General features: G+C 38.1%; 1 protein-coding gene across 1 annotated transcript; it reads right to left on the reverse strand.

The window, feature by feature from the left end:
* Window positions 1-14,654: 14,654 nt before the first annotated feature.
* LOC114269483 (histone H2AX) lies at window positions 14,655-15,489 on the reverse strand. Its single transcript, XM_028210813.2, has 2 exons — window positions 15,129-15,489; window positions 14,655-15,044 (listed from the first exon to the last, which is right to left on the reverse strand). The coding sequence occupies exons 1-2, from the start codon at window positions 15,342-15,344 to the stop codon at window positions 14,823-14,825; spliced, it is 438 nt and encodes a 145-aa protein (XP_028066614.1). The 5' UTR covers window positions 15,345-15,489; the 3' UTR covers window positions 14,655-14,822.
* Window positions 15,490-25,754: the final 10,265 nt, after the last annotated feature.

Here is a 25,754-nt window from a genome sequence, read left to right on the forward strand (position 1 = left end):
GAGAACAAGAAATCAATCTATCAATCATAGTAAAATGGGTCTATCAAAGCAATGGACTCAATCATATCCCCATTCCCAATCCCCTCTATATATGGTTTCAATCTTTGGCCATTCACTTTGAAACTGTGGCCAGTTCTTGTATCTCGCACCTCAACGGCGCCATGACTAAATGCCTCAACAACCTCAAAGGGGCCATCCAATCTTGATTTTATCTTACCCGGAAAGAGTCTCAATTTTGAATTAAAAAGCCACATTTTTTGGTCGGGTTCAAAGGATTTTCTATTAATGTGCTTGTCATGGAATTCTTTAGTCCGAGCTTTAAAAACTCTCGAACTCTCATATGCATCATTCCGGATTTCCTCCAGCTCATTGAGTTGCAATTTCCGGTTGAGCCCAGCCGCGGCCATATCGAAGTTAAACTTCTTTATGGCCCACAATGCTCGGTGTTCAAGTTCAACGGGGAGATGGCAAGCTTTGCCAAACACCGCTCTATATGGTGACATCCTAATGGGTGTCTTATAAGCAGTGCGGTAAGCCCATAATGCATCAATTAACTATTGTGACCAATCTTTTCTACGCGGTCTCACCGTTTTCTCAATTATGTGCTTTACCTCCCTATTTGAGACTTCCACTTGGCCACTAGTTTAAGGGTGATATGGAGTGCCAACTTTATGAGTGATAGAGTATTTCTTAACTACCGACTCAAAGAACCGGTTACAAAAATGTGTACCTTAATCACTTGTTATGGCTCTAGGAAACCCAAAATGACTAAAGATGTTTTCATGCAAGAACTTGATTGCCACTCTATGATCGTTTGTTCGGGTAGCTATTGCCTCCACCCACTTAGACACGTAATCTACTGCCAAAAGAATGTACTCAAACCCGAATGACGACGGGAAAGGGCCCATAAAATCAATCCCCCAAACATCAAATATTTCTACCACAAGAATAGGGGACATTGGCATCATGTCACGCCAAGACATCGAACCCATTTGCTGACAGCGCAAACAAGTTCTACAAAATTGATGGGCATCTTTGAAAATTGTGGGCCAATAAAACCTACTCTGTAAAATCTTGGCGGTCGTTTTATGCCCACTAAAATGACCGCCACATGCAGAAGAATGACAAAATGTAAGAATGCTATGCACCTCACTCTCCGGCACACACCGTCGGATCACTTGGTCGGAGCAATATTTAAACAACTCCGAATCCTCCCAAAAGTAATACCTGACCTGCGAAAAGAATTGATCTTTGTCTTGCTTAGACCAATTATGTGGAATTTGCCCAATGGCCAAGTAATTCACAATATGTGCAAACCACGGGGGGCTCGCTTGTGACAGCTCAAAAAGTTGTTCATCCGGAAACGAATCATGCAAAATAAGAGGGTCACTATTATACTCAACAAGGATTCAGGAGAGATGATCCGCCACCACATTCTCGGATCCTTTCTTATCACGGATCTCTAAGTCAAATTCCTGAAGTAACAAAATCCATCTAATCAACCTAGGTTTGGTCTCTTTCTCAGATAATAAATACCGCAAAGCGGCATGATCAGTGAAGACTATGACCTTGGAACCTAGGAGATAATATCAGAATTTGTCTAAGGCAAAGACCACAGCTAGCAACTCTTTCTCGGTGGTAGTGTAATTCAACTGTGCATCCGAGAGAGTGCGGCTAGCATAGTATATAGCAAATGGTGCCTTATTGACCCTTTGGCCTAACACAGCCCCGACAGCATAATTGGAGGCATCACACATGATTTCGAAGGGAAACGACCAATCTAGTGATTTCATGATTGGGGCGGTGGTCAAAGCCATTCTTAGTGTTTCGAATGCCTTTAAGCATGCCTTATCAAAGACAAAAGGCGCGTCCTTAACTAGTAAACTACACAAAGAACGTGATATCTTACTAAAGTCTTTGATGAACCTACGGTAAAAACCTGCATGCCCTAAGAAAGACCTAATTTGACGCACGAAATTGGGTGGAGGAAGGCCTGTAATGAGGTCAACCTTAGCCTTGCCAACCTCTATACCTCGAGGGGACACAATGTGTCCCAACACTATACCCTCACGAACCATAAAATGGCTTTTTTTCCAACTCAAGATTAGGTTTGCCTCAGTACATCGTTCTAACACTCTAGTCAAGTTCCTAAGGCATTCCTCAAAAGACGGTCCAAACACCGAAAAGTCATCCATAAAAACCTCTAAGAATTTCTCCACCATGTCGGAGAAAATGGCCATCATACACCGTTGAAAGGTCGCCGGTGCATTACATAGCCCGAAGGGCATGCGCCTGTAAGCAAAAGTGCCAAAAGGGCATGTGAATGTGGTCTTTTCCTAGTCAGTGGGGTACATCGGGACTTGATTATACCCTGAGTAGCCATCAAGAAAACAATAGAACCCCTACCCCGCTAACCGCTCTAGGATTTGGTCAATGATAGGTAAGGGAAAATGATCTTTCCTAGTCGAGGAATTTAGTCTCCTATAATCAATGCACACTCGCCACCCAGTAGTGGTTCGTGTGGGGACTAACTCTCCTCCCTCATTCTCAACAACAGTGATGCCCGATTTCTTGGGCACCACTTGTGTAGGACTCACCCACTTGCTATCTGAGATAGGGTATATGATACCCGCATCCAACAATTTCAAAACCTCCTTCTTCACCACCTCTTTCATGTTAGGATTCAGTCTCCGTTGCATTTCGCGAGAAGGTTTGGTGTCCTCCTCTAGGTGTATATAATGCATGCACACAGAGGGATCTATCCCTTTCAAATCAGCTACTGACCACCCTATAGCACTCCGATGTGCCACGAGAACACTCATTAACTGACTCTCCTACTCCGTAGTCAAGTCAGATGTAATGATAACTGGTAAAGTCTCCTTGGGCCCTAAAAATGCATACTTGAGTGTGGCTGGAAGTGGCTTCAACTCAAGTGTAGGTGGTGTAACCAAAGATGGTGTGGCAGGCTCTCTCGACAGAGGAGGAAGTGACTTAAACCAGGCTTTCCATGGAGGAAAATCCAGTGTAGAAGAAGAATTAAGCAAGACACTCACCTCCTCAACTGACTCATCTATATCAAAATTTTCAAACCCAAAATGAGCTAGACAAGCCTCTAAAGGGTCCTCTATAAGAATGGAGGGCAAAGCCTCCTCAACAATCTCATCCACAACATCCACTAATAAGCACTCCTCTTTCTCATGAGGTTGTTGTGATGCTTGGAAAACATTAAGTTTCACTTGCATGTTACCAAATGAAACTTCCATAACCCCGGTCCGACAATTAATGCATGCATTGGCCGTAGCCAAGAAAGGTCGACCCAAAATCACCGGGATTTGTTTCCTCGAACTGGCTACAGGTTCCATATCTAAAACCAAAAAGTCAATAGGGAAGTAGAACCTATCAACCTTAACTAGCACATCCTCAATCATGCCTCGTGGCACTTTGAGGGACCGGTCAGCCAACTAAAGAGTAATAGTAGTGGGCTTCAACTCGCCAAGCCAAAATTCCTCGTACACAGAGTACGACAACAAATTAACACTAGCCCCTAAATCCAATAAGGCCCTATCAATGAAGTGGTCCCCTATAATGCAATGCAATGGTTGGGGCACCTGGGTCCTTAAGCTTAGGAGGTGTGTCATTCAACAAGATGGAGCTTACTTGCTCCGTGAGTAGGATCTTTTGGGACACATGTGTCCTAGATTTACGCTTTTGCGTACAAAGGTCCTTCAGAAATTTGGCATATGATGGTACTTGCTTAATCGCCTCCAACAGGGAGAGGTTGATTTTTACCTGTTTAAAGACCTCCATCATTGCCTCCATAGATGCCGCCTTCTTATTAAAAGGGGACGGTGTATCAAGGCACTGGGGAAAGGGTGCCTTGGGCTCAAATGAAGTGCTAGGGACTAAGTCATCCCTCTTAAGTGTTTCCCCCTCACCCTTACTCTCACTAGGTGAACCACCATGGTCACCCTTCCTAACTCTAGTTACATCAGACGCAACTGACTGAGGCTCTAACTTCCTACCACTTCTTAAAGCAACCACTGCCTGCACTTGCTCATGTTGCTTACCATTCCCACCCGAACTCTCTGCCCCGTATTGTCCCTTAGGGTTGGCCACAGTTTGACTTGGTAATTTTCCCTCCTCTCTCCGATTCATGTTGTTAGCCATTTGACCCAATTGGGTCTCTATCTTGGCAATAGAGTGAGTGTGGGAGTGAACTATCAGTGCTAACCCCTTAAGTTCTGAGAGAACTTCGAATACCTGAGTCTCAAAGGCAGAGTTACCTTGAGGAACATGCGGGGGTTGTGGTTGTGGTTGTGGTTGTCGGTATGGTTGTGGGGGTCTATAAGGTTGTGGTGGTCGGTAAGATGATTGGTTGGCAAAATTATTGAAGTTCTGCCTTGGTGGTGGAGGATTGTAAGAAGTGCCTTATGAAGGGGGTCTCCATGAGAAATTAGGGTGATTTCTCCATCCCGGATTGTATGTGTTGGAGTATGGATCATTACCCGGGTTGGAGAATCCTTAAGCTACATTCACATGCTCTTGGATTAACTCCGGAAATTGTGATGCCGAAGGGCACTCACTCAAGTCATGAGCAGGACACGCACAAATAACACATGCCTTGTAAAATTAAGGCTGATCTTGCAGGGCAGGGGCATGTCCCGTAGCTAATAATTGCTCTATCTTGCGGGACAATGCCTCTACTTGTTGGGCTAACTCTAGGTTTTGCCCGACCTCATAAATGCCCCCTCTTTTCGGGGCTCCAACTACGGGTTACCGGACTTGCCGGGCTGCGGAGGCATGGTGAAGGGAATTATCACTTAGGTTCTCAAACAATTGCCATGCCTCGGCATCATTTTTAGACATAAATGTCCCACCACAGGACGAATCCACCATTTGGCGGTGCGGCTCAGTTAAGCCATAATAAAATGTTTGAACAAGTTGCCAATTAGGCACTTGGTGGTGAGGACACTGTTGGAGAAGGTCTCTAAGTCTTTCCCACATCTCATGGAATTTCTCGCCATCCATTTGAGCAAAGTTTGTGATGGCTCGCCTAAGTTGGTTGGTTTTACCTATGGGAAAGTACTTCTCCAAGAACCGTTGCTGTAATTGGTCCCAAGTTGTGATTGAATTAGTAGGTAAAGAATTTAGCCAGTGTTTGCCTTTATCCTTTAACGAGAATGGAAACAATCACAACATTAAGGCCTCATTTGTGAAATTCTGGATCCTCACTGTCGAGCAAATTTCCAGAAATTCATTCAAATGCTTATAAGGGTCATCATGAGTTAGTCCATGGAATGATGCGAGCATTTGTATGGTGCTAGACTTAATCTCATAATGAGCAGCAGTGGTGTTGGGTAATTGGATGCATGATGGTGATGTATATGCGGTGGGTGTAAAATAATCCTTAAGTGTCCGATTAAGCACATTCGGGACATTAGGATCTGCCATCTCTAATGGCTCAATGTATGAATATGAATATTCAAGCCTAGGAATACGGGCAGAGGTCCTAAGTCTCCTAAGGGTCCTTTCTAGTTCAAGGTCCAAACTCCACAATTCAGGGCAACAAGAACGACGCCCGTGCATACACTACCCAAACACACACAACAAGTTCTGACTCTGTGCACTAAGTATGAAAGCAAAATACCAAAGGAAGAAATACTCACAGCGGTTTAACGAAAACGCTTTACTCGTCTTGCGGATGCTTGACGTGTAGACGTTGTCTCCAACCTCTGTTTGAGCTTTGACTTCCATTTTAGCACTTTGATGCTTTGCTTGTGAGTGTTTGCTTCTGTTTACTCACTTTAGAGCTGCGATTTTTTTTTTTTTTTGAAGCTCGGCTGCGCTTCGCTTGCACTTCAGTGATAGCTCCAATTTCAAACGCTCTGCACACTTAGTAACACCAAAAGCATAAAATCCTAAACTAAAAATTAAAATAAGAATGTAACTTTAAATTAACTAATTTCGCCAGAAGTCCCCGGTAACAGCGCCAAAATTTGATGGGTCGTTGAACACACCAAAATTAAATACTAAACGATACCAAATTCAATCAGAATAATGGCAAGTCCAGGTATCGATCCACAGGGACTATTGTGAAATTAAACTAATTTAATTGTCAAATTCCTAAATTAATTTTGAATAAAAGATTGATTGTTTATAACCTAATTTAATAACGGATAAATTAAACTAAGGAATTAAATTATCAATAATAAATGAATTGGCTTTACTAAATTGGGAAAAAATCCTAGGGTAAAGAATTCACCACTAACCACATAATTAGGGTTTCAAATTGAAATCAATTATGCTATGGTTTGAACGGATTAATACTTTGCAACTACAAGCTCAAAACATTTAACAAGAAGATCATCACATTCAATGTACGAGCACGAACCATCTCAAGTAATACGAATCGTTCACTCTAAACTAAGGTAGTGATACGACTCGTTCCTCGTAGCATGGTTCGTCTCATACCTTGAATGTGAAGGAATAGAAAACTCATGTATAGATAACATTCAGCAATCACAGAAAGTCAAATATTCGAAGAGATAATGAAAAATATATATATGAACTTCTAAATCACCATACAATTGTTCAAACTATTACATAATTAAAACTCAAAAAGAAAACAAAATAATTACATGGCTAGGGTTTCATCAAAACCCTAGAAAAGGAGGCTAGCCACTCATAGAGGAGTGGAAGGAGGTAGATGGGGAAGGAACCACCATGGAAGACATCCTTGAAGCTTTTGTTCTCCTCTCTTTACAAACCCTAGCCTCTCCCTTTAGGTCCCAACAACTTCCGAACCCTAATCCAGCCTTTTACTTGCCTTTTTATACTTCCAATCTCGTCCAAACAGGTTTAAAACGTCGGTTTGACTTTTTCAGAAAAAGTCAACGCATGTGCGGGAAAGTCAACGCACGTGTGGAAAAGTCAACTCTGCCCAAATTCTGTCTTTTTGCTCATTTTATGCTCGGACGATGTACAACATGATTGACACTCAACACACATAAAGTATACAGTTTGACCAGCAAGTGAAGTTAAGAGATTCTAATTAACGGCCTCAATGATGTACATTTCGGCCTTAATCATAACCCATTAAGTATTTTCTATCCGTGACACTTAATTACTGGAATTAATTTAGAAAAAATTACAAATCAGTGGTAAGACCAAAAAAATTTGCAAAATCATAGGAAACTTTAACACTTAAATTATTAAAGTTGATAAGCTTTACTATTGATTTGCAATTTTCCTATTAATTTTTAAATTTTATTATCGATTTTGCTATCAATGGTTTTATTTCGAAAAGTGGAGAGACGAGTTGACTTTTTGCTATTCGTTTTAAATTCTCAAAAGATGTACAAGTGATTTAGAAAAAAACATTTGACTGCTATGTATGGTTGCTACTTTTTGTAAGGTTGTTATTTTTCGTACAAGTGATTTAATATTTTTCATGGATGTACAAGTGATTTAGTATTTTCATCGATGTACAAGTAATTCAGTATTGCTCAAAAAATATACAAGTGATTTAGTATTAATCAAAAAATATTGCTAATTGCTCAATGACCCAATGTCTAGCTTTATATTGAACTGCCTAGGTATATTAACTGTTTCTCAACTTAATTAGTTATATCTGAAAGTTTTCATAATATTTGTAGGTTTTTGGTTGATGTCAGGTTGTGTTGGGAGTACATTTTTCTCATGTCACATTGTTTGTAGGCAAGTTAAATTATTATTATTTTTCCTAGATTTTTCTCACGTAGTTTCAGGTTTATAATTTGCAAAGAACTATTACAATGTGATTTGCAGCAGTAGCACCAGCAGGTGTACATTGCTTGGTATTTAAATTAATTTTTTTAGATTGCAGAGTACTAGTTGGTGTCCATTTCAATTTTAATTTTCTTAGATTGCAGAGCAATAGCTGGTGTGCATTGGTTGGTATTTAATTTTAATTTGTTTTTTTTTTTTTTTTGAATTACAAAATACTAGCTGGTGTTCATTGTTTGGTGTAATTTTTTTTGAATTATAGAGTGTTAACAAATGTACAATACCTTGGTTTGTATGTTTTGTTTTGTCTTTACAATTTTTTATTAACTTGCATAGCAAGGGTGCTTTTATTTTTAATATTTGCATTGATATGAAGTTTATACCTTAGAGTCATAAAGTTTTTTTTAATAAAAATGAAATGTTTATGATTGCGTTACTTGTTGTACTTTAAATAGTTGATTGGGAAATATTTATTTTCAAAATATACAACCAAAAATATTTTCAAGTTTTTTTAATAAAAAATCTTTTCAAAACTAACCAGACCTTCATTCTAATTTTGACTTCAAATTTTTAGCAACAAATGGGATAAATTACCTTTTAACCCAATAATTTTATATTTAATTACATTTTGATCTCATCATTATTTGCACCGTGCCTAAAGGCACGGGCATACACTAGAATTATCGTACATAGTGGTCGATTTTCTTAATTGTGTTGCGCATTTAAATGCTTGGCCACTATCACATCTTTATATATTATTTTATTTTTTTTTCAATAGGAATGCAAAATGTGTTGATATAGTATTATTTTTTTCAATAGGAATGCAAAAAAAATATGTGAAAGACAGACCCCGCAAAGGATTGATGGCTACTTCTTGCTGCCGACAAATTGTCTTTCAACACAATTTTTTTCTTCCTAAAGACAGACCCCACATGAATATATTAAATTTTAAGTTTTTTTTTTGGTTAATTTTTCCTAAATTTTAATGATACCTACAATTATTCAAACAAAACTGGCTTATGTGTGGTGGCAGCATACACAGTTTCTAATGTATTCATGTTGCCCATGATTAATTAAATGTTGAGGATGCATTAAATTAATTAATTAATTGACATTATTTACACTGAACATTATAACTACATTTTAATCCCAACATTATTTATACCGAACATTATTTACGCCGTGCCTTCAGGCACGTGCATACGTTAGTATTTTTATAAAATAGAGTTTGAATTTATTTTTATAAAATATTTTAAAATTTAAAAATTAAAATGGTAATATTTAAAAATTAAAATATTTAAAAATATTCAAAAAATTTAATCATAACATATTTAAATATTAAAATATTTAAAATCTTAACAAAATTAAAATATTTTTAAAATATTTAAATGTTTAAAATATTTAAAAATTAAAATACTGATTTGAATTGAGTTTTGAATTATGTATTTGGTTATGAGTTTTAAAAGGTGTTTTGAATTGAGTTTTGAGAAATGGGTGTAGAATTATGATTTGAAAACTCAAAACAAACACCACACTCAAATCAATTAGTGACACTATAATCTGAGAGGCTTACCAAACGGAGCCTTAAATTCTGATTTCAATTTTTAGAAAATTTTAAAATTTTTGTTTGGCTATCTAAAAATCAGAAGAAAAAAAAAAATCAAAATTCAATTTTTGGATGAAGTTAGGAAATAGATAAATATTCTCTATTTGACATAAAGTGATTAGATGAGCAGAATAGGTACTAACGATTCTATTTGTCTTAACAGACTGTCAATTGCTTTGTTTATTACATCTTTATCAAACCAAACTTATTTCCATTCGATTGCTATGAAAAGATTCTATACTACTTCTGATGCGGCCTATTATGAATATTTTTTTTTGGGGGGGGGGTTAAACTTCATCATTTACGTTTCCCAAAATCCAATATAAAAGAAATTTTGAATTTCACTTGCAAAATTCAAAAAAGTAAAATTAAACAATAGTCACCTCTCAAAAAATACTTGTTTTTTTATTTTCCAAGCTAAACAAAGTTGAATGGAGAAATGAATTGAACGTGCAATGGGATGGATGGAAGGATTACATTTTAACAAAATCAAAGAATTTAATTTTGAAACTGAAAGCTTTGTTGAGGACAAGAAACAAAATGACGATCTCCCCAACTCTCTCAGCATAAGATATGTTTAACTTGGTGAACCAATAAAGCTAGAAACAAAACTACAAAAAAATATAAGTACAAATTTAGAGATGTAGGGTATCGAACCCTGTACCTCTCGCATGCAAAGCGAGTGCTCTGCCATTTGAGCTACATCCCCACTTGCCAATCATAAGTTTTAGCTCGAAAAACCAAGGCTTGAATGACATGAATTTTTTCTTTTCTTTTTCTTTGTCCTTTCCTTTCCATTGCCTTCTATACAATTATGAACAAAAACAATCCTTAAATCTTGACTTCAATCCTTTCTGAACAAAAACAAACCAGGGCTCGAGTTGCATTCAATCCTTTCTGAACAAAATCAATCCCAAAATCAATCCAAAATCTAAATCTAAATCAAAAAATCAAAATTAAAAAAAAAAAAACCAAATCTACACAGATATTCCAAATCTACATAAATCAAAATCAAAATCCAAAACAGACAGAGGAAGAAGGAGAAGAACAGAAGAAGAAAAGACAGAAGAAACAAAGGAAAGAACAGAGAAAGAAGGAGATGGGGAAGAAGAGAGAAGGAACATAGATCATCGTACAGAGATCATCGTCGCAAACCTACCATCACTGTCATCGCCATCACTGTTGCTCTGTGTGTATACACAGATCTTTGTATACATACACACATAGATATGTGTATATACACAGCCCGTCGTCTCCGTCTTCCTCCCTCCAGCCCATCGTCTCTCTTCCTTCCACTTCTCTCTTTCTTCTCTCTTCCCTGTTTCAATGATAACCTATTTCAGCGAGAAAAAAGAAAGGCAAAAAAAAAAAAAAAAAAAATTCAAAGCAACGTCGTTTTGAATTTTGAGCCAATCGAGCCTCGAAAATTTTAAGCTACCAAACTTTATTCTAAGTTTCATATGTTAATATCTTCTTTGGTAATCTAAAAGTTTCCAAAACATCTTAGCCTACTGAGTAATAATCTCATCTTCCAAAAATATCATAGTGAAAACGTGTCCAACTAATAACAAAGATTCTATACCCTCAAATAAATGAATAATTTGATTGAATCCGCAACTATATATTGTTTTATAAAAGAATTAATTTCTTTAAAAATGTTGACCAATTAACATACCATTCAGAGACAGTCATTAAATTTGTGCATAAATATAAAAAAATTACAATAATGCAAATTTTATTGATCATGAATTCCAAACTCATGCATATCTCAAATCAGCAATACTACAAACTAATCCAAAATTTAACTAAACAATTAATAATTCAAATTTATTCATATATAAATCTTAGGCTTCGTTTAGGAAGTCAAATTTGGATTTTTTTTTGCTATTTTAGCCATAAAAAATAAAATAGACTTTTTAATTTAATAAGACAAAATATCACATCCAACCCATAATCATTACATTCTTCCTCTCATAAAAAAGTCAAAAATTCTTCTCAAACAAAGTTTTTTAACCCACAGCTAAAATAGCCAACAAAACCAAAAAACCAACCAGTTCCCAAATGAACCCTTATTCTTTATTAATTCAATTTCTACAATACAAACACATTCAAAATAAATTCAAAATCAAATCACAACCAAATACCAAGATAATGTAGAAAATGTCAAGTCACAACCAAATCCCATTTGGGTAATCTCTCAAATCACAATCAAAAATACCCAAAATGATAATTTTTTAGAACAATTTTGGCCAAATCGACAAAGGAGATTCAATAGCGAAACCAAGGCTCCGTTTGATAAGCCTCTCAAATTATAGTTCTACCCATTGATTTTTGTATTGTGTTTGTTTTGAATTTTCAAATCATAATTCTACACGCATTTTTCAAAACTATACTCAAAACATAATCATTATTTTTCAAAACTCATAACCAAACACATAATTTAAAACTCTTTTCAAAACTCAATTCAAATCGATATTTTAATTTTTTAAATATTTTAAATATTTTTAAAATATTTTGATTTTGTTAAGATTTTAAATATTTTAATATTTAAATCTGTTACAATTTTTTTAATTTTTTAATTTTTTGAATATTTTTAAATATTACGATTTTAATCTTTTAAATTTTAAAATATTTTATAAAAATAAATTCAAACTCTATTTTATAAAAATATTTTTAAATATTTTAATTTTTTTTGTTATGTATTTGGTTACGATTTGAGTGTAGAGTTGTGAAAGTAGTATGAAATTTCGAGTTATGTGTTTGGTTATGAGTTTTAAAAATAATTTCTTAATTGAATTTTGTTTTATGTGTTTGGATCCGATTTGAGTGTGGAGTTGTTTTTAAATTTAAAATATTTAAATTTCAAATTATTTAAATTTTTTGAATATTTATTTTAATTTTTTACTTATTAAATTTTTTAGATTATTTAAATATTTATGATTTAAATTTTTAATTATTTATTTTGGAAAAAAATTATTTCCTTTGTAATATTTTCAATTATAAAATTGATTAATGTTGTTTTCTGTTAATAATAAATTTTTTTAATTGAATTTTAAAAAGAGTTTGGTTATAAGTATTGATCAGAATTTTCAATTGGATAAAAGTAGTATGTTTTGTTATGAGTTATAACAATTTGAATTAAGTGTTGAAAACTCTTTTCAAAACTTATAACTAAACAAATTTTCTTACTTCACATATCAAATCAAACTTTCAAAACTTAATTCAACACTCTATTTAAAAATTATAACCAAACAAATTTTCTACACTCAAATCATAATTTCAAAACATACAAATTCAAAATACAATTCATATTCTCAAATCATAGTTTGAAAATCATACCAAACGGAGCCCAAAATTTTCACAAACAACAAACAAATCAAGTAATTGTGATTTGAATGTCTTATACCTTGATAAATTCAAAAACTTCTTTACAAGTTATAATGTGAAAAACAAACTAATAAAATGATATAATACTGTTGAAATTGTTACTTATTACAAGGATTTGAATAAGAACAAAAATACAAAAGAACTAAAAAAAAGTTTACTGATTACAATAATAAAAAAATGATTACAAAACCATTAAATTAAAACTATCCCTAAAAGAAATAAACTATTCTTAGGCTAGACGCTAGGGGTGAGCGCAGGTCGGTTGCGGCTATGGAACCTCTAATCCGCCATCTGTCCGCCAGATTAACAGATTGGAAAAAATTAATCTGCATTTGTCCGCCAATCTAGCAAATGTAGATTGAGCAGATTGGCGGTTTGACAGATAGATGCGAATCGGTTTGGCGATTTAAAATTTTATAAATTTTCAACATAGTTCAACTTGTGCACTGCCTCAAAAAAAAAAAAATACTACAGTCAATAACTTAAAAAAATATTACAATTACTACATACCTCATCCAAAAAAAGAAAATTATATTACAAACACATGCCTCATCTACATAAAATATTACAATGTGTAGTTTTTAAAATATAAAAACAATTAAAATCACCAAAACTATGAACATAGCAATAGTAAATATTGTATGTCTTTGTATTGTTATATTTATATATGTTTTTTAAAATAAAAACCAACCAAAATATATCATATCTTCTATTTATTACTTTTAAAATTAGATTTAAAAATAAAAAATATAGATAAATAATACATTTATTTTTTTCAATTCAAAAAATATATTCAAGTTGAAATTTTTTTTTGACAGAATATTTAAACTCTTTTTTAATTGAAAACACAAATAAAATATTTAAACAAATTAAAAACACAAAATCTTATAAATTACTAAAAGTGCTCGCCGTTTAACAATTTGATTGCAACCAAAAAACCTCAAATCTGTTATCCGTCCGCCAAATTAACAAATTGAAAAAAATTAATCCGCAACTATCCGCTTATTATCACGCATCCGTCCAACATGCAACGAATCAATTCAGTTCAATCAAAAAATTAAATGCTATATGTCTTAAATTATTTAAAATTAAATGCTATTTAAATAACAAATCAATATATTTAAAAAATTAAATAGTGTTTAATCATTGCTTAAATTTAAAATTAAACGCTATCTGTCTTAAATTTCAAAAAATTAAACGCTATCAAAAAATATTCAAGTTATTTAAAATTAAATTATTTAACGAATCGATATATCCACTATTCACCCCTACTAAACGCTATCTGTCTTAAATTGTCTTAAATTGAACTCATGTAGAGTTGTGTTGGTGATTAATTCCATTTTGTTGTATCTTTTTGTCCTATTTATATTACTAGGTAATTTCCCTTCAAAACTTGAAGAACCACAATCATTGCAACATCTTAGACAGTTGGCAATATCATGAGCAATTCTATACAGCCACTAATCCATGTTATTTTCCTTTCTTCTCATATTAATCCTTGAATAATAGAAATCTAGGTGTATAGGTAACTTTACTTTACTTTGTAATCACTTTAGCTACACAAACAAAACAAATTAAATAATAATAATAGTAATAATAACAATAATAAAAAATAAATATATGTGACCATAATTTTATATTAAAAATAATTTATGATTTAAATCAATAAATCAAAATCAACAAGCTATAAGTAATGAAATTTGGCCACAATGAATTAAACAAGACTTAACCATGATCAACAAACCATAATCAACAGAAAATTATTTTTTGATGCCAACAATCTGCCTTGATTCCTTGCGCATATGATTTGATTCAAACAGAATATACCAAACACAATACATTTTTTTCCCCTTTTGTTTGGAATAAGAAAAATTGCAAATCTGGTAGACCTTAATCAGAACTGGAACTACTGACTATCCATCATATAAACAAGAACTAGTTGAAAGAAACTAGTCAATTACAAGCTATTGACAAAATGCTTCACCAAAAAACACTACCAACATTCCAATGTGCCAACATCTAATTCTTCTAAACATTACCCAAAACACTTGCAATTAGAAGAACCCTAGAACTCCTGAGACGCAGATCCAATCTCGCCCTTTCCTTTCCCAGTCTTCTTCGGCAGAAGATTCTGATGAATGTTAGGCAAAACTCCTCCATTCGCAATCGTCACAGACCCCAACAACTTACTCAACTCCTCATCGTTCCTCACAGCCAACTGAATGTGCCTCGGAACGATCCGATTCTTCTTGTTATCCCTCGCAGCGTTCCCGGCAAGTTCCAAAACCTACACAAAATCAAAATCCAAACCATTAAGATCAAAATTATCCAGGAAAATGGAGAGAAAATTAAAGCTCGAAGGATTAAAAACCTCGGCGGCGAGGTATTCGAGGACGGCGGAGAGGTAGACGGGAGAACCAGAGCCGACTCGCTGAGCATAGCGGCCTTTTTTGAGGAAACGAGCGATTCGGCCTACGGGGAATTGGAGGCCGGCCTTGTTAGATCTGGAGACCGATTTCGAAGCTCTGGGCTTGCCTCGGCCGAGATTGCCCTTCGATGATGGTGATAGTGCTATTGTAGAGCTCATGGTTGGTTTGGGATTCGAAATTTGAGCGTTTGAATAGAGACGGAGTGAGAAATTTTGATTGTTTGGTTTGTTTATGTTTTTGTTTTGTATGTGGAGTGTTTGGGTTTATATAGGACTTAGGTCTCGTTCGTGATTGGCTGTTCTTGGTTTCACTCGGATCGCCAGCGTGCCAACTTATTTTGGAATTTGGCGTCGCGCGGGAATTGGCTCCCCCTTGCGCTATTTTTCATTTTTTTTAATTTTTTTTAGGTCGGTGTAAATGTAAATTTAAATTTGATTAATAAAATGGGCAAAGCATCAGTGAATTCTAAGGTCTTATTTGTTATTTTTTAAAAAAAGTTAAAGAGTCACTATCTTTTTTAAGTCATATTATTTTATTTAAGTCATATAACTTTTCTATCACATCATTTCAAATTCAATCCATATTTCAAATAAAGTTACAAAGTGCACTTATTTAAAACATCCTAAACAACTCCTAAATTTTAATTTGTCTCTTTTATTTTATAGACTAATAAGTCTTGTTTAAACGTTAATTACATATATACCCATTTAATTAACACATAATCTTTTTTTAGTAGAGGGCAAATGTACGTTTTTACTGAAGTTGTAATGACAAGAATTCCCAAAAACTTACTATAGACTTTTTAATTATTTCCCTCCTTTTCGAACAAAACGGTCTAGATATTATGAAAGATTCTAGGTTTGTATCACAACATTAGTGACTGGGATCCAAAATTTGTGTGATTGAATATTCACATTCGGCAATGTTGACCCTCAAATATTGAATGACACAATAACATAGCACATGAACCACAAAAAACCCTAGAAACCCAACAGGGTTTACGAGTCGTTAACATTACCAGAAGCTATTTTCCGTGAAGACTGAGGATTCTTCAACTGTGCTTGTCGGTGATACCATAACGTCGACTAACAGATGTCGTTAGTGATTTGGTGTCATTCTGCGATAGCAGTAGGTATGTGAATGGTTTCTGTTAAACTAATGTCGTCAGTGATTAGGTTTGCAAACCGTATCGTGGTTTGAAATTGGGATTGTTGGTTGTTTTTAATGACGTTGTTTGCCGAACTCGGAAATAAAAGTTATATGTTTTTTGATGGACAAAGTGTTGTTATGTTGTGTTTAATGTTTGCATAAATGCAATGTCGACGTGTTTATGTGTTATAACGATAAGATTTGCTAGGAAAAAATGGGATTCAGGTTGATGTCATTTTTTGGGGATGGACAAATAATGTAGTTGCTTGGTATGTTTATTTTGTGTGTGTGAGTAAAGTGATTTTGGAGTGGGGTGGACGTTAGTGATTACAAGTGTGAGAAATCGATGTGGGCTATGTTGATGGTGTTTGGGTAGTTATCCACAATTATGCGAACAATATAAATGTTAGGTGTAGCTCAATGTTAGATGCAATTATGTTTTGGGAACAAGGTGGGGATGTTGTTGATGGGTAGTTAAGGTGGATTTTGTTGCTAGTTTTGAAATTGAGATTGGGTGGTAAAGGGTTTGAGAATGTGAGTATCTGCGCAAATCTTTGTATTACTGTTTCGTTAAGGTAGTCGTTATCCCAAATTTAATGGTGGAAAATGTTAGAAAAAATAAGTTTTTGGTGACTTTAATTAAATATTAAAGTGGGTCCCAACCATCTATTGTGTTAGGTCCAAGTGGGTCTAGATATTTTGCAATGAGATTTTTACACCACAAAAAGAATTACCAAAAACCATTGAGAATTGAATGAGAAATTGCCCCATGAAATTAGCTTCATGAAAGAGGTAATGGGATTTGTAACTCCCATAATATTGCAAAGTTTAATGGTGCATTAATGAGATTTGTAACTCCTGCCTTTATTGCAGAGGTGAATGGTGCATTAGTGACCAGCCATAAAGGCCGGAGGCTCCTTATCTCTCCCCTATACATAGATAAATTAAGACCCTTTTGTCGAGTCTCAAAATAGAAATTTTTATTTCCATTTTACAAGTCAGTTTGCTAGAAAGTTCCTACAGTGAGAGAATGCTACCACGGGTTTTGTTCACTAAGCTAAACAGAGAGTGCTTTTGCCGTAGCTGGTTTTTGATTGTCGTATCCTGGAAGGCAGATGCTGGAATTCCTCAAGCACTCGACCTGTGAGGCGGCGAAAATTTATTTTAAGGAAACTGCTAACATACAGGCTTCGGTTTACTTTCTTTTTATTGGGTCTTTCTGTTGAAATTTAGTTGTAATTCTCAGCATGGGTTATTGGTATATAATTTTGATTTATTCATGAATCTATTTATTTATTTCACAATTTGGACAACAGAAAATGTAATATATTTGTTTTGTGATTAGTGGGAGTAATTGTGATGATTTTGTTGGGTGATTGGTTTAGAGTTTGTGTGGGGATATATTTTCAGAGTACCAACACGTGGCAAGGTGACGCCAACGTGTCAGCCGAGGTGCCACGTGTCCTGGTAGTTATGCCGAGGTTATCTCATCAAGGCCGAGGTTATCTCCGAAGATATCGGAATCCGAGATAAGCAGGTAAGGGACAAGAGTCCTAGGATGAAGAAAGACTCCAGGATGGATAAGGATAACACTCTTGTAGAGTCTATCCTTATCTCTTAAGGAGTCCAAAGTAAGCACAGAATTGGAGTCCATAGAAGTCAGGCTTCTAGTGGGACTAGGATTGAGTAAACTATAAAAGAGAGGCACTCCCGTGGGTCTAAGGTACGCAATTTATGTTTTGAACAATAAGTTTAGCACTTGATTATCTTTGAGAGATATACTGACTTGATCGTCGGAGTACCCCCGGGTGGAAGAACCACCGCCGGAGCCTTTTTCTTCTGTTACAGGTTAGCTGAAGCCATCTATTCTGCCGGTGCTCTCCAGTTGATTACTAAGTGGGCAGTGTGGTCAAAAAATTACCCACACAATTTGGGGCCGTCTGTGGGAAGAAGGAAGAATAGATGGCCAGTAATGGACATAAGGAAAAAATTAGGGACGACACTCCTACTGGGAATGGCAGACCAATTGACCTTGACATTGAAGGAGACAACCACAATGCAGAAACCCGTGACCAGGATCACAGAGAGAAAGACGTCGGCCATGAGGGAGACACTTCAAAGAAGACAGACCAAGGCCAGTACTACAATGAAGATAACCTCCAGGTATGGAGGGACAGGTGCCTACGGAGGGATGAGGAAGTAAAGGAGTTGGTAAACAAGCTGGCAAACCTACAGTCGGTCGTCAACTTCATGATGCAGAACAATGTTATGCAGCCACCATACCCGCTGCAAGATACGCCGATGCCAGCAATTAATACCCAGAAGGGAGGAAGGAAAACAATTCCCGAAGCCCCTCAGCACACCAGGAGCGGAAGGCACTCTCACCGACCTTCCAGAGAAGTCGGACGAGTGGAGCCGAGGCAAGAAGAGTCCCAAAGAACGCATCACACGAAGGATCCAGGGCCCAAAGAACATCGGCATGTTCGAGGGCAGGCATTATGATTCGACACAACTCATGGGGGGAGATCGAAAAGGGCCCACCACGAGGCCGAGAGTAGTATGCCGAAGAAACTAAAGTCAGTAGATAGCCGAGCTCCTGGACGGAGCAAAGAAGACTTGAGAAACTACCTCAAGAGGAAGCAACAGAACAGAGAAGCCGAGATTACCTCACCCGACAAGCCGAAGACACCGTTCTCGGTAGAACTGGACAAATTTGAAGCGCCAAAGAGATTCAGTATGCCGAGACTTCAAATATACGATGGTAAGTCAGACCCTAACTTCCACGTTGGATTATTTTTGAACTCAATGGCATTATACAGTGGAAATGAGCCGTTTCTCTGCAAAGTGTTCCCCTCGTTCTTTGGGGAGATTGCGTCAGATTGGTTCCACAAACTACCAAAGCGAAGCGTGAAGAACTGGGAAGGCCTGGCCGAGATGTTTGTGGCCAGGTTTGTAACGAACAAACTACAGCCCCTGAGGGTTGATGCTCTGATGGCTTTAAGAATCACCAAGGATGAAGGCCTGAGGGCCTACGCGAAGAGGTACTACGAGGTATTTAATCGAATACCCGAATGCAACCAAGAAGTGACGGTCGTATCTTTCAAGAACGGCCTGAAAGATGACTGCCCACTACGGAAGTCTTTGGAAAAAACATTGCCAAAAAACATGGAAGAACTCATGGCGAGAATCGAGAAGTACACCAGAGCCGAGGAAGATGCGTCGGGAAACAAAGAGGTAAAACAGGAAAAGGGAAACGGCTCGCCGAAGCGATGCCGAGGTAACAACGGGCCAACCAAACAAAAAACGAAATTGAGGGGTAAACAGGCAGTGACGACGGTGTTCCGAATCCCAATCCATAAAGTCCTGGATCAAATACGAAACCAACCCTATTTCAGGGCACCAGCAAGAGCACCAGGAGAATTTATGGAAAGAAACGTTGGTAGGCGTTGTGCTTACCACAATGAAGAAAGGCACCCAACTCAAGGTTGCAGAGCCTTAAAAACACACTTAGAAGATTTGGTAAGGCAAGGCCTTCTGAGGGACCTGGTCGACGAAGCCAGGACAAGGGAAGAACAGGCAAGATTGCCTCAAGCACCAGCAGCTCCACCACCTCCAGCACAGCAACCACAGGCAGGAGGACCACGGGTGGTTAATGTGATCCATTCAAGGGTCAACGAGAATGAAGTCAGAGGAGAGACCCAGAGGGTAAGGCATTTACAGCATGTCTACCAAGTCGGGGAAAAAAGACATCGGCCAGAAGAGTGCCAAGGACCGGTGATAGCCTTTACTGAAGCCGACCTGGAGTTGGTCCAACATCCGCATAATGATGCCTTGGTAGTATCCCTCCAGGTTGGGGAGTACCAAGTGAAACGCATCCTGGTAGATCAAGACAGCTCTTGTGACATCATGTATGTTAGATGTTACAAGGAGTTGGGCCTTCACCTAGACGACATGGAGCAATCGAATGGCCCGATGGTCGGCTTCAACGGAACGCCGACGTGGCCACTTGGCGCAACAAGCTTGGAAGTTCAAGCCGGCATGAAGAAAATCAAGACAAAATTCATTGTGATTGATACACCCTCGCCATACAACATTATCCTGGGAAGGCCATGGTTGCATGCAATGGGGGCAGTTCTCTCAACGTTGCATCAACTACTACGGTTCCCAACAGAACATGGGATTGAAGAAGTCAGAGGAGATCAACTGCAGGCAAAGAATTGCTCCGTGGCAGCAATGAAGTCCACCTGCAGCGTACGAGAACCAGAGAGGACAGAAATCGAAGATGAGGACGTAAAAGTCCTAGAAGACGTCGACAAAGAACCAGCCGAGAAGAGCGAAGAGGCGCTGAAGAAAATCCTCGTCCAGGATGGGGATGAAGAACGGTTCTTCCTTCTCGGCTCAGGCTTAGCCGAGGAAGAGGAAAAAGAGTTGGAAACTTTGTGTTCGCCTGGACACCTTACGAAATGCCAGGCATTGACCCCAAGGTCACTTGCCACAAACTGAATGTCGACAGGTCGGCAAAACCTGTGATTCAACGAGCCAGAAGACCGACGTTGATGCACATCGAAGCAGTAGAAGAAGAGGTAAACAGACTTCTGGAGGCCAGGGCCATCCGAGAAGTTCACTACCCGACATGGCTGTCCAACACAGTAGTGGTGAAAAAGAAAAACGGCAAATGGAGGGTCTGTGTAGACTTTACCAGCCTCAACAAAGCCTGCCCCAAAGACAGTTTTCCTCTGCCCAAGATTGACCAGCTAGTAGATGCTACTTCAGGGCATGAAAATATGAGTTTTCTGGATGCATACAGGGGGTACCACCAGATTGCATTGTACCCTCCAGACGAGGAGAAGACCGCGTTCATCAACCCTAAAGGCCTGTACTGTTACAAGGTAATGCCTTTTGGGTTGAAAAACGCAGGAGCAACTTAACCAAAGGTTAGTAACAAAGATGTTCAAGCACCTGATTGGCGAAACGGTAGAAGTCTACATCGATGACATGGTCGTGAAGACCAAGGAATCTAAAGGTCATCTTGCCGACCTAAAAGAGGTCTTTGATATACTCAAAACATACCGGCTCCGACTCAACGCATCAAAGGGCGCGTTTGGAGTTGTATCAGATAAGTTTTTAGGGTATCTGGTAACAAGAAAGGGCATTGAGGCCAGCCCAGACCAAATCAAGGCCATCCTAGAGCTAAAGAGCCCGATGTCGGCAAAACAGGTTCAGATGCTTACTAGAAGGGCCACAGCCCTAAACAGATTCATCAGCAGAAGATCAGATAAGTGCAGACCCTTCTTCAACCTGGTGAAAAAAGCCACAGACTTCCTGTGGACAGAAGAATGCGAAGCCGCTTTGACCGACCTGAAGAAGTACTTGACCACAACTCTGGTTCTTTCCAATCCAGAACCAAGGGAAAAACTATTTTTGTACTTGGCAGTTTCAGAACACGCAGTCAGTGCAGTACTAATCCGAGAGGAAAAAGGGAAGCAAAAGGCTGTTTATTATGCAAGCAAAACCTTGGCCGATGCAGAAACAAGGTATCTACTACTGGAGAAATTAATGCTAGCCTTAGTAATGGCCTCAAAGAAGTTGAACCATTACTTTCAGGCGCACAAGATTGTGGTCCTAACAGAGCACCCACTGAAGTCCTTGTTGCAACAAGGAGACCTGACAGGAAGGATAGCAAGATAGGCAGTAGCCCTGGGCCAGTATGACCTGGAGTTTAGGTCGAGAACAGCAATAAAGGGCCAAGTTTTGGCCGACTTCGTGGCAGAATTCACGCCTGAAACCGTCGAACATCGGGCTCCGTTGAGCCAGGATGAGCATTGTCCCAGCAAGCAAGGAGAATCCCAGCCCAAGGCAAAAGAACAAAGGAAGGAAAAACTCAGACCCTGCAGCATCTACATCGGCGATTCATTCAGACTGTTTGTCGATAGAAGTTCGAACCGACAAGGAGCGGGGGCAAGAGTACTGCTGATATCTCCAGATGGAGAAATAATAGAACAGTCCATCCATTTGAGGTTCAAGGCCTCAAACAATGAAGCGGAATATGAAGCATTAATTGCAGGGCTAAAACTGGCAGTTGCAGCAGAAGCAGATGAGGTAATAGTTTTTTGTGATTCACAACTTATTGTTAACCAGTCAACAGGAGAATTTGCAGCTAGGGACGAAAGGATGTCGGCATATGCAAAAGAGGTCATCAGATTGGCAGCCCTATTTCAGAACTGCCGACTACTCCAAGTTAGCCGAGATGACAACACCCACGCCGACGCGTTGGCTAACCTGGCAAGTTCAATACAGACTGGAAAAACAAGGACAATTATGATCGACTATATGTCAGGCCCGAGCATAGAACCACAGAGTACCGAGCAAGAAGCAATGTGCGTGGACTTGGGACCAAGCTGGATGGATGCAATCGTTGCATTCCTAAAAGAGGGAAAGCTGCAAGAAGACCATAAGGAGGCACATAAAATCAGATTGAAGTCGGTCAGATTCAATCTGACAGCAGAGGGCCATCTCTACAGAAGGTCCTTCACTGGACCCCTTTTAAGGTGCGTACACCCTTTGCAGGTTGAAGATTTTCCGTACGAGATTCATGAAGGGATTTGTGGAAGCCGCGTTGGGGGCAGATCATTAGCCCACAGGGTCATTACCCAGGGGTATTGGTGGCCCTACATGCAAAAAGACGCAGAAGCATATGTGAAGAAATGCGAACAATGCCAAAGGTTTGCACCTTTGATACATCAGCCAGCTGCTGACCTGAATCCAGTATCCAGCCCCTGGCCGTTTGCCCAGTGGGGCATGGATCTTGTTGGATAACTTCCCCAGGAAACTGGGTAGAGAAAATACTTGCTGGTAGCAACAGACTACTTCACGAAGTGGATAGAGGCAGAACCTCTTGCCAAAATCCGAGATGTGGACGTCAAGAACTTTATATGGAGAAACATCATCACCAGATTTGGGATTCCAAGAGCAATAGTTGCCGATAACGACACACAGTTTGACAGCAAACTCATCAAGAACTTTTGTGCAAAATTCAAGATCAATAATTACTTTTCAACACCAAGTTTTCCCCAAAGTAATGGGCAAGCAGAAACATCCAACAAAGTAATTTTGGATGGAATAAAGAAGAGGCTGCATGCAGCAAAAGGAAAGTGGGTAGACGAGTTGCCCAACGTACTTTGGGCATATCAGACTACACCGAGAAGATCAACAGGGGAATCCCCCTTTGCCATGGCTTATGGCACAGAAGCAGTCATCCCATTGGAGATCGGCATCCTAGGGATCAGAACCCAGGGAGTAGAGAATGACACCAATGACATACTCTTAGCCCGAGATCTGGATCTTTTAGAAGAACGAAGAGGGAAAGCTGCAATTCAGCTCGCAGTATACTAGCAACAGCTTGCCAGAGCTTACAATAAGAAGGTCAATCCAAGATATTTTCAAGTCGGCGACCTAGTCTTGAGAAAAGTCGTCGGCAACAAGAAGGATCCTAGAGAGGGCAAGCTTGGCCCAAACTGGGAAGGACCCTACAGAATTACTTCGGTATTAGGCAATGGAGCTTATCGGCTTGAAGACAATGAGGGCAAAGCATTGCCAAGACCTTGGAACACTTGTAATTTGAAATTTTTCTATCATTAGATGTGCATTATCTTTGGCCGATGTCATCAATAAAATCTTTTCTGAATTCTTCAAACACATATGATTGATAAAAGATACACAATGTTGTTTCTGGTAGACATGAATAATGAGAACCCAAGTGGAACTTAGGTTCACATTGGGGGCAGAGAGAAGACAGAGACACTTAATTCACTTGTTGAAATTTGTAGCAATTTACAAGTCGAAGTTAAGCCGAGATTATTCCTTAATTCACTTGTTGAAATTTGTAGCAATTTACAAGTTGGAGTTAAGCTAATTCCTTATCTTCACTTGTTGAAATTTGTAGCAATTTACAAGTTGAAGTTAAGCCGAGATTATTCCTTAATTCACTTGTTGAAATTTATAGCAATTTACAAGTTGGAGTTAAGATGGTTCCTTATCTTCACTTGTTGAAATTTGTAGCAATTTACAAGTCGAAGATAAGCCGAGATTATTCATTAATTCACTTGTTGAAATTTGTAGCAATTTACAAGTTGGAGTTAAGCTGATTCCTTATCTTCACTTGTTGAAATTTGTAGCAATTTACAAGTCGAAGTCGAAGTTAAGCTAAGATGGTTCCTTATCTTCACTTGTTGAAATTTGTAGCAATTTACAAGTCGAAGTGAAGCCGAGGTTATAGTTTGCACACTCGTAGCAATCTACAGGTTGGTCCAACCAAAGAAGATGCTTAACACTTGTTGAAATTTGTGACAATTTACAAGATAATGTTAAGCCGACATATCATCATCTGTTGAAATTTGCAACGGTTTACAGGTTAAGTAAAAAGCTAAGTATATTGTTTAAACACTTGTTGAAATTTGTAGCAATTTACAAGTAGGTTAGACCGAGATCACTGTTTAAACACTTGTTGAAACTTGAGAAGAAATTTGCAAAGTTAACATTGAATAGTATATGTTTTACACTTGTTGAAATTTATGAAAAGATTGCAGGACATTATCTTGCCGAAGTAAAGCTTGTAGTTATTATACCCGAGATATGTAACCCCGAGAAGATTGCACAAAGCTGGCAAAATATGGAAGGCATGCAAAATATTCTAAGTATAAAACCATGCAGAAGCAAGTCAAGAGAAATTAAAAGATTAAAGCATCCATAGAAAAACAGTTGCAGTTATGTACAAAAGAAGGCACATCGGCCATAAAAGGAAGTTTACATTGTTCAGAAGACAAAACAAAGTACAAGGGTACAAAAGAAAAGACATGAAAGTTAAGACTTTTTAGCATCAACATCTGGTTGGATCTGAACCTTAGAAGTCTCCTGAAGAGATACCTCGGCTTCCTTATCTGCAGCAATTTCGGCATCAATCTCGGCAAGGGTTTCGTCAATACTCTTGTTGACCTGAGGAACGTCGGACGAACCCTGCTCCGGGGTAGCTTCCTTGGCAACTGCATTAGCATCATCATCTTGAGTCAGGTCCAGGACCTGCTCATTCAGAGAAGGAGACTTAGCCCCAACAGCCTCCTTGGATTTTCTTAGTAAACCCTCTTCCTCACCCTCTTCCAAATCTTCAGGCTTAGATTCGGATTCCTCTTCAGGATGACTTGGGGGAGTAGGAGGGAATGGCAGAGGGATATCATCAGCCTTGCGCAATGGCGAGTCATCTGGGATGTTGAGCTTTTTGGCAAGGGCCATCCCACCGAGGGAGAAGCCCCTGTTGCATGCCTGCCTAACTTGCAGTTTGTACTCCTCAGTGATGTCGGCCATGCCCTGGGCATAAGCCTTCTCATCAGCTTCTTTGATTTCGGCTTCTTTGGTGGCCAGAGCCT

The sequence above is a fragment of the Camellia sinensis genome, chromosome 14 (assembly GCF_055761805.1).
Source record: "Camellia sinensis isolate YWXY chromosome 14, ASM5576180v1, whole genome shotgun sequence".
Classification (NCBI taxonomy): Eukaryota; Viridiplantae; Streptophyta; class Magnoliopsida; order Ericales; family Theaceae; genus Camellia; species Camellia sinensis.

Bases quoted from the DNA above. Each gene is read 5' to 3' on its own strand.
- LOC114269483 (XM_028210813.2), bottom strand. From the start codon at position 15,344: ATGAGCTCTACAATAGCACTATCACCATCATCGAAGGGCAATCTCGGC. The intron at 15,045-15,128 runs GTTTTTAATCCT...GATTTTGTGTAG, and splicing joins TCGAATACCTCGCCGCCGAG to GTTTTGGAACTTGCCGGGAA.